The sequence below is a fragment of the Tiliqua scincoides genome, chromosome 1, assembly GCF_035046505.1.
Source record: "Tiliqua scincoides isolate rTilSci1 chromosome 1, rTilSci1.hap2, whole genome shotgun sequence".
Lineage (NCBI taxonomy): Eukaryota > Metazoa > Chordata > Lepidosauria > Squamata > Scincidae > Tiliqua > Tiliqua scincoides.
This window is the reverse complement of record NC_089821.1, coordinates 285904481-285914578: the sequence shown is the minus strand read 5'-3', so window position 1 is coordinate 285914578 and position 10098 is coordinate 285904481. Positions and strand designations below refer to the sequence as shown.

Below are 10098 nucleotides of genomic sequence, written 5' to 3'. Positions count from 1 at the left end.
ATAGTGGTTCTTAAATTCGACATTTATTTTCAGTTTCTCGTCCCAGAGACACCCATGCCAACCAAAACTTAAATCGCATCCTTCTAAATGCAACAGTTTTCTCTTTTTCAGTGACAAACCACAGCCACAGAGAACAACAGGATGCACAACAACATTTTCAAATCCTCCTCTTTCTTTGGCAGGCTTTGTAGTGTTAACTTGCAAACAGCATTTCCACTGGTTCACAAGTGTCCCTGACTTTCTCTTAGGGCGATGGGGAAAGCCTGCAAAGAGATGCCTGGCAGAGGATGCCTGCAAACTGATGCCTGGGAGAATCCTGGACCACAGTCTCCCCAGGACTCCCACTGAGCTCAAGGAACAGCGGAAACTACAACTCCCAGAGTGCCTCGGACCCGCGAGCATGCGCAGTGCAGACTCTCAGCGCGAGGAGGCCTCGGAGAGAAGGGGAAGGAGGAGAACGGCAAGATGGCGCTCACCAGGTTTGTGTTGCAGCCTGTGGGTCATGGGGGGGGGGCGCTTGCGTCGCCCTTTCCCCGGACCTCGTTCTTTTCATAGTGCTTGGACATGGTGGCGCGGGGGCGGCCTCTCGTCCGTGGTGAGGCCTTTCGGTGGCGGGGAAGGCGCGCCAGGGAGGCCCGGCCTGACCCGGACTCTAGACGGCGCTGTAGGGGCGCGTCGCGGGTCTCCCTTCCAGCCGCGACTACAGAACCGCTTCCCCCCCCCCCGGACCCAGCCAGGCCCATCCAGCCCAGCCTCCTGCATCTCACAGTGGCCCACCAGGTGTCTCAGGGAGCGCCCGGGCAACAAGGAGTTCCGCAGACGCCGTCACCCCTTCCTGTGGCAGGGAGTTCCACGGACTCGTTCCATGCACATCCCCATCACAGCTTGTCACCTGAGATGGGTTTTTTCTCCAGAAATCTGTCCGAGCCCCTTTTAAAGGCATCCAGGCAGGGCGCCATCACAACATCCTGTGGCAAGGAGTTCCACGGATGCCGTCACACCTTCCTGTGGCAAGGAGTTCTACAGGCTAATTTTACGCCGGGCGGGGAAAGAAATATTTTCTTTGGTCTGCCCTAACTCTCCTAACACTCAATTTTGGTGGCTGTCCCCTGGTTCTGGTGTTGTGTGAGAGGGAAAAGAGTGTCTATCCATCCCCTGCATAATTTTTTATGCCTCAATCGTGTCCCCTCTCGGGCACCTTTTTTCTAGACTGAATATCCCCAAATGCTGTAGCCTTTACTCATAAGGGGGTGCCCCAGCCCAGTAATTCCCAACCAAGCACTCCCCCCCCTTAGGTGCTTCAGTTGCATGTTAGGTGGATGGCCTGCAATCCAGAGTGGTCTTTAACCTTTCATGCCATGACCCCAACAGACAAGCAAACATTAATTGATTAATTAAGTTGGGGACCCACCATCAATCCTGCCACTGTCCTGGGTCCCTTTCTGCCCACTCTGTTACACCCTCCCAGCACTGTTCACTGTAGCCAAATGTTTTTGTTAGAGAGAGCAGAATAAGTTGCCATGAAGTGCAATTAATAAATTATGTGTAGTAAAATATATTTAATATAGTTTTAAGTTTAATAATAAGTAATGTAGTGCTTAAATTAATCAGATGAAATCAATACACAAGTGTTTTTAGTTTTTATTTTGTCATGTCCTACATTTTTCTTGAATGTCATTGGAGTGCTTTGTCCTCTTTTGTGGTTGTGACATCTGGTCACCCTGTCTTCAATCTTTTTCTGGGGACCCACCATTGACCCTGCCTTCCCAGGACCCTGTCCCCCCATCCAATCTTTATTACATCTTCCCAGCATGGTTCATATAACCAAAGAGAAAGAGTTGCTATGAAGTCTGGCACTAGTGAAAGCTATCTTATCACTAAGAACCTGAGCAGGACTGGGAAGCAGCCATCTCTGTTTTTGGCTTATCTTGGATTGTATTTTCTCATGTTCATTCACATGTGTGCACACCTTGCAATGGTTTTACCTCATCATACATTCTCAGCAATTGTAAACAGTTACATGTTGCTGAATGGTTTGATATTGAAAGGCTTGGATCCTGCTACCCAAGAATTGTCAGGTTTTGACTAGTATTGGTAGCCTGCCATTATTTGTGGCTTCTGTCAATCCTGCCTCCCACCCCTGAGCTTCATAACGTGAGAGAACTTGGAGAAGCGCAGGATCGCTCTTTCAATTCGCACTTAGAAGCAGCAGGAATCTCTCATTGCTTAGTTTTGAGTATACTCAAAGCATGATGGAAAATGAGAAGCTGGCTCCCATTGAGTTCTCTGTACTGGCTGGAAAGACCAGGGGTACCCAACCCCCTCAGGGGCTCCCATTTAGGCCCTCAGGGAGCCCCCAGTCTCCAGTGAGCCTCTGGCCCTCCAGAGACTGCTGGAGTCCGTGCTGGCCTCTCAGCAAGAGGATGACTGCTCGACTTCTCACTTGAGCTGTGGGATGAGGTCTCCCTCTGCAACTGGCTGTTTCACATCTGTGATGCAGCAGTGGCAGCGAAGGAAAGGCTGGCCTTGCTTTGTGCAAGGCCTTTTATAGGTCTTTAGCTACTGCAAGACCTTCATTAATCCATATGTTCCAATAAATTCTGACACACAGTGAATGAATTCATTCATTCATATGTTCCATCTCTAATAAATTCTGACACACAGTGTCCGAGAGATGATGTAGCCCTCCTGCCAAAATGTTTGGACACCCCTGGGCTAGACTAAGGAAGAGGGGTCCTGCTCCCACTTAGTACAAAGAGACTCCTCCCTATGACAAAGCATGAGGAGAATTGGTGGGGTTGGCAGTTGCCAGAAATAAATCCATAGTCACCACTGGCGACCATGTTTGTGGACCACTGTTGATACTGCAACTGCCATCTCATAACTGTTTCCTCCTCAACTCCACTATTGTGGAGTTGGTAATAATTGGGGAGATATGTATTTTAGAACTTTTGTTCCCTTTACAAGTAAGTAAGATTTTAGGAATGGGTTAAGTCAGAATGCCAGATGTAGGGGAGAGCACCAGGACGAGGTCTCTTGTTATCTGGTGTGCTCCCTGGGGCATTTGGTGGGCCGCTGTGAGATACAGGAAGCTGGACTAGATGGGCCTATGGCCTGATCCAGTGGGACTGTTCTTATGTTCTTATGTTCTTATGTTCTTAAGCATGCTGTGGAAACTGGAGCTGCAGTCCTCTTTTCTGTGAGCACATAGATGAAAGGGCACAACATATTACCTTATTGAATGGGCCCAGAGTTTTTCTATGCAGTTGGAATATTGCTCAATATGCTCACACTTTAAGCTAAAAGATTGTTGTAACAAGAGCCTTAAGATTGCATGGAAGTGGAGAACAAGTTGAGCAGAGGAGCTCAGTATTGGAACTTACCTACCTTGATATTTGTATTGGTGCAGAATTAGCTGGAATTCAAAAACAAGAGGAAAAGAGTTGCATTTGCATTTCAGTGGAGGGAGGGTAAAGCCTGTCTTATGGTGCATCCTAAGCATGTCTGCCCAGAAGCAAATCCCATTGAGTTAAATGGAACTTTCTCTAAGGTAAGTGTGTATATAGGATTGCAGCCTTAGAAAAACAAGATGAATTTCTAAGGATGTAATCCTTATAGCACCTGCATTCTTCACTTTCGTGCTCATTTAATGGAGTTCAAAAAAACAATGAGGTCCTTGCAAGGAGTTTCTAAAAACATTATAGCAGAGTTCTTAATGAAGAGATAATGTTTTTTATCTTTGGTTGGCTCAGTGGTTGTTTGTAAATCTGAGTTAGTCCAACTAAAAAAAAAAACTCCAAATGGGTTTAAGATTAGTTCTTCCTACCTATTTGTCATTGTTGTTGCCTAAAATCTTTTGATGGAAGGGCTACTGCATGCTGTCTTACCTAATGTTGTGTGTAATGGAGTGCAAATGTTGTTAAATTCCTTTTCCTTGTTTTGCTTAGTTTTTTACCAGCACCAACTCAGCTATCTCAGGATCAGCTAGAGTTAGAAGAGAGGGCAAGATCCCAAAAAGTGAGACAAACTGCACTGGTGTCATCACGAAGGGAGCCTCCCCCTTATGGTTATCGGAAAGGATGGATACCACGGATGTTGGAGGTAAATAATATGCATTGTTTTATTTGTGATTAACAGTTTCTGTTTACTTTTGAAAGGTGCAATCTTATCTTCTGAATGCAAGGGCCTGTAATACGCTGATTTAAGTTACTGTCTCTGTTGTCAGTGCTTTTGCCCTTTCTGCGGGTTTCCCAGTGGCAACTGGCAGGCCACTTCTGGTAACATGACTTTGTTGACCTTTGATCTGTTTTACCAGGGTTCTCCTTGCATTCTTCTCTCATGATATTTTATAGCGATATACTTGACATAGGGCAAAATCACTCAGGGCCCAGTCCTATCCAACTTTCCAGTGCCAAAGCAGCTGCAATGAAGCCCTAAGGTAAGAGAACAAACAATCCCTTACTCCTGCAGTTTTCAAACTCTCCGGGAGTTTGAAACCTGCAGTAAGTCTTTGCGGGGGCGGGGAGGCAGCGGGGGAAGGGGGAAGGATTGCACTCTGCTTCCGCTTTTGCAGAGGCAGAGCAGATCGCTCCACTCTCCCTTTCCCTGACCTGGGGCGCCCTGCAGGTGCTCGCACAGGGCTCCCCGCACACAGGGACGGCTGCTGCAGTGACTGGAGGGTACACCCCAGTTCCTGCAGCCCTGTCAGAAGGGAAAGCGGACCAATCGTGCTCCACTTCCGGTTTTGCGGAGCAGGGCACGATCGCTCCACTTTCACTTTTCTTGACCTGGGGAGCCCTGCTGAAGGTTGCGAAGGGCTCCCCGCACCCCCCGGGAGGCTGCAGGAGGCTTGGGCAAGTGCACCCAAGCCCCTGCAGCCCCCCTGAGTGGTGCGATCCTGTGGATCGTGCCGCTGCCTTCCCCCTGTCTCCTGGCTGCCCCCGCCCCTTAAGGGGGCAGAGGCCAGGACCCACAGGCTGGGGCGTCGCGACACCCCAGTTTGAATACCACTGCCTTATCCTGAGGAGGCCTGTGTGACTGCCCCCCCCTCAGTGCAGTATTCAGCGCATGCCCCATTGACATGGCTAAATCAGAGCTGGAATGTTTGGTAGGATTGGCCGCTAAGGTGTGTGCTTCTCTGTCACATAATTCAATTAGGATTTACAAGTGTGTCAGTCATTGGCTCTAGCAAAAACTCTGTGTTGCAGAAATATATATTCAAGATAAAAGATGAAAAGCCAGGAGAGAAAACATACGGTTTTAGAAACAGTGTATGAGATCAGTGGGGTCCAGTGGATAGAACAGACCTGCCCAAGTTGTGACCCACCAACGACTGCATGGGACTGCAAATACCAGACTTTGTCAAGCATCTGGCAGACCCAAATAGGTGGCTGGTGGCCTGCGTTCAGCTTTGTGGGTCTTGTTGTTTATTTTGGGAGTCAAATTGGCTAGGATTTCGTAGACCAGGAGTGACATTCTATTTCTACTGTGCACTTATTGTTTAACCTTGGGCAAGTTATTATCTCTTGGTTTTATTTTAGAAACTTGTATGCTATTCCTTCACTGTCATTATTCCTGGGGCAGCTGAGATGCTGTAACATGACTTTGGTTCCCCCACATGTGAAAGGGGTTTAAAATACTTTGCATGATTGCTATGAAAGTTTTCACAGTAAAGATTGTCAAGCACTTTGCACACTGAAAAGCTGTTTAAATGATCAATAGTACTATGTCTAGAAATGGCATTTTGAAATCCTGTGAAGGACCATCATAGAAGGTTTGTAAAATATGTATATATTTTAATACTGTTGCTAAAAAGAGGCACTGGCATTATATAGTACAAGACTGATTTGACAGTAACTGAAAGCTGAAATTGCCATCTGTCCATAGCTATTACCTTCTTAAAACTTTTTCACTTTTGTAATTATTTTTAATTTTAGTAGTCACTGACTTAACTGCTATGCATAGAATTCTGAATTTGTATATTAAGCAGCGGAGGGCGCAATCCTAACCCCTTATGTCAGTGCTTTCCAGCACTGGCCTAGCAGTGTCAGTGGGCTGTGTGCTGCATCCTGCAGTTGGGTGTCACTCATGGAGGCCTCCTCAAAGTAAGGGAATGTTCCCTTACCTCGGAGCTGCAGTGCCCTTATGTCAGTACTGGAAAGCACCGACATAAGGGGTTAGGATTGTGCCCTGTGAGTGTTAACCTAAAATAATGTCTAGTATTAACCCGTGTCTAAAGTTTTGAACTGGTTGTTGTGCAAGGAGGACTTGAACATTTATTTCATTAGAACGGTGGTTCCCAACTTCCTGCCCCTTTAAGACGGGGTTGGGAGCCTTTGGAAGACCCGTAGGCAACAGCACCCATCACTTCCAGGTTCTCCCCACCACTGCTGAATACCCGGACAATCCGGGTAAGTAAAAAACCCTGTTTAAACACCTTTCCTTCCTCCCTGTAGTCAGTGTCAGTGGCAGGGAGAATCCAGAAGTGACAGACACCATCGCCTATAGGCTCTCCATCCCCGTTGAGGGGAAAGGATTTTCCGAACTCGGTACCTGGGGGTTGTGACCCCCAGGTTGGGAACTACTGCATTAGAAGCAGTAATTTTGAGATTGGGGGGGAATTACTAAGTTTTCTCGTGGCACGCTTTTTCAAATTATCAGTGTGTCGTAGAAATGTTGTTTTGTGCGCCTCCTTGTAGTGGTTTGGATCCAGAGAAATGCAAGTTTGCTACTGTTCACACAGTGCAGTTTCAGTTTCCCCAAACAGCACCCCATGTGGTGTAAGGAGCTGCTGCTAGATAATGCTTTAGGTGCATAGAATCCAAGCCAAGTATCTAAACATCTTTCAGTAATGCAGTAAATATAACACTCTGTTCAGTTTCATACTGAGCCTAGTTCCGTTGTCCTAATTTCTAGGAAAATTAAAATTCATAGAGTGCTTGGAACACTGATTTTTAGATGCATCTTAAGCGGGACTTTCAAGAAATCGCAGCTCAGACATAATCTTATTTAGTGCAGTAAGCATCAGAATAATGTTTTGTTAAATGTCAGTAGAACATAATATCTTGAATTTGAGTCAGAGTCACTGTAACAGCTTGAAAGTATTGAATGATCATAAGCGTTTTTACACAAAAGTGATTGCAAATGGAATGGAATTAGTAAATGCATTTAGGCCTGTATGTTTGGTTTCCATCCATGAATTCTAATAAGAACTGTGCAACTAGTTTCAAGTGCCCAAAGACTCTCTGGGGTTTTTGTTACTTGAACAGCAACCTCATACATACCACCTGACAAACCCCTTTTAAAACTGAAGAAAAACCCAAAACGCTTGCAATATGGCACGTAGGGACTGGAATTCATACAAAAGAGTGAGACAATTTGTTAGGTAAGCTCAAATTCTGCTTTTGGATTCTAGTCATAGCTGTCACCATTGTGTGGGTGTTCCAGGACTAATGAAGTTGTGCCCTTATCCTAATCACCTTTTTACCATGCTTTTGTTTTTGTATAGGATTTTGGAGATGGAGGTGCTTTCCCAGAAATACATGTTGCCCAGTATCCTCTGGATATGGGCCGAAAAAAGAAAATGTCCAATGCGTTGGCTGTTCAGGTGGATTCAGAAGGAAAAATAAAATATGATGCAATTGCTCGGCAGGGACAATCAAAAGACAAGGTAATATTCTAAATGCATACATGGGTATGGAAACTGTAAACTATGGGCGTGATCCTAATATGCCCTTGGTCTGATGCAAGTTCCTTGTGCCGGCCCAGGAGTGTTGAAAAAGTGCCATCAAGCACTTATGGCCATTCTGGGGAAAGATAGGCCAGCACGCTGATGTACGCTGGCTTCCCCATGCCAGTGCGACCACCGGGCCAGTTAAGAATGCACTGGCCAAGCTTGGGAGGGGTATGGGAGGGGGCGTGGGGAGGGCGGGGAGGAAGTGAGAGGGAGGTGTTCTGGGGTGGGCAGAGGGCAGGTGGCAAGCTTTCCCGGGGGTGGGCAGGTGGGGAGTGGGGCCAGGATCCGGCAGTTATGCCAGATCCTAACCCCGTTCCTGGGCTTCTCTGATTTGCGCTACCTCTTGGGATGGCGCAGATTGGGCTGCTGCCGCTTTACCCGGCGTAAGAGGAAGCGATTCCCCTTCCCCCCAGTCTGAGCCGCTTTCAGCCCCAGTCCTGCCATGGATGCAGCGCAGGCCTGCCTGATGAATTTACAGGATTCGGCTGTAAATAAGATAATGCTGCTGCTGGACAAACTGGAAATGTTTTGTCATGAATTATGGGTAAAAGTTGCCCAGAAGTCAAGTAGTAAATGTATGTGTTCTGTCTTAAGGTACAGTAAGCTTAAATGCAGGAGACAAGTATTGTCTTAATATTAACTAGCTTGAAGCTCAGGTACTTGTCTGGGGGTGATCATCCAGGCACATGGAAACTCGCAAGGCTGCCTTCAATGCATTGTTCTAGTTACTGGTAGCTTGTTCACCACATGTGCACACACACCCATATTGCTGTTCCTCTTTCCTCTCCTGTGAGTGTGGGATGCTGTGGAGCTCCAGAAGTGAAAACACTTCCAATGCTCAGCCCCCATGGCATGTGGACACAGAACAGAGGGCTCTCTCTGTGTGAGACTGCCTTATACTGAGTCAAATCACTGTCTTGTCTGGTTCAGGCGGAAGTTCTCCAGTGTTTCAGAAAAGGGTCTTTCCCAGCCTTAACTGCTAATGACAGGAATTGAACCATGCATCTTCTGCATGCAGATAATGTGCTGTGCTACTGAGCTACACCCCTCTGCTTTCCTACCCGCCGTCAAGATGGGCAGTGAGGTTGAAAGGGAGAATAGCTTCATTTATCAGCCTCCATGGTGCAGTCCTGTGCTGTGCAGTAAAGAGAAGACAAGTGTGGCTCTATCTTCACAGCAAGCAGGACTCAGCTGATTGCCATGAGGCAGTTTTTGCTTTCCACTGGTGATCAGGCAAGTGACTAATTTGCAAACTTATTGTGGCCAGTAAGATTATCATATTGCACCCCATTTATACTTCTTCTCCCATAGCAGTGGATGATAAATCTTAACTTTGTCTTGTTTAGAGCTTTCTCATTTTAATGAGAGACCATATTTGAATTCTGTCACTGCCAGGAATATTTTGGGCTCTTCAAGTGAGCCTGACTCTTCATTTTATGAGATTCTTAGGGGTTTTATAGTTAATTACCGTGAAGAAATATTGCTTTTCAAATGTCCTTCACTTGGCTTTGTGTGAGGTGTTCTTACTGATACTCATTTAAGGGTCTGTTAATTTTGGAATACATGGATGAGAATCAGTAAATGACTCTTGTGCTATATTATTATTTGGACTATGAGTCTGCTTTATAGCTATGCAAATGTCATCAAGATGGAAAGCTGCTACCTAGAACCATCTCTAGTGGGCAGTACTTGCCTTCTGGGGTAACAATTCTGATAAGAACAGCCCTGTTGGATCGGGCCATAGGCCCATCTAGTCCAGTGCATCCTGTATCTCACAGTGACCCACCAAATGCCTCAGGGAGCACACAAGACAACAAGAGACCTGCATCTGGTGCCATCCCTTGCATCTGGCATTCTGAGATAACCCACTTCTAAAATCAGGAAGTTACACATACACATCATGGCTTCTAACCCGTGATGGACTTTTCCTCCAGAAATTTGTCGAATCCCCTTTTAAAGGCATCTAGGCCAGATGCCATCCCCACATCCTCTGGCAAGGAGCTACACACTGAGTAAAGAAATATTTTCTTTTGTCTGCCCTAACTCTCCCAACACTCAATTTTAGCGAATGTCTCCTGGTTCTGGAGTTATGTGAGGGAAAAGAGCATCACTATCCACACTATCCATTCCCTGCATAGTTTTGCATGTCTCAGTCATGCCCCCCCCCCGGCGCCTTTTTCTAGACTGAAGAGTTCCAAACACTGTAGCCTTTCCTAGATGAGCAATCTAGACTTACTTTGGGTATATAGAAGGCTTAATTTGGTGTTCTATGACTTTTTTTTTTTACCAGCACTGTTCCTAGTATTTCTTGTTCTCTTTTGAATGTTGTAATGTATAATGACCACATCAAGAACTCAAAACTA

At 46.2% G+C, this 10098-nt stretch overlaps 1 protein-coding gene across 1 annotated transcript in view; it reads left to right on the top strand.

Annotated features, from left to right (window-relative positions):
* The first annotated feature begins 417 nt into the window (after positions 1-417).
* The window catches only part of SNW1 (SNW domain containing 1), an 18326-nt gene continuing 8645 nt past the window's right edge, over positions 418-10098 (top strand). The window contains exons 1-3 of the mRNA XM_066627828.1: positions 418-479; positions 3948-4101; positions 7508-7669. Of these exons, the coding sequence (XP_066483925.1) occupies positions 466-479; positions 3948-4101; positions 7508-7669 (330 nt within the window). The 5' untranslated portion in view covers positions 418-465. The remainder of the gene's footprint in view (positions 480-3947; positions 4102-7507; positions 7670-10098) is intronic.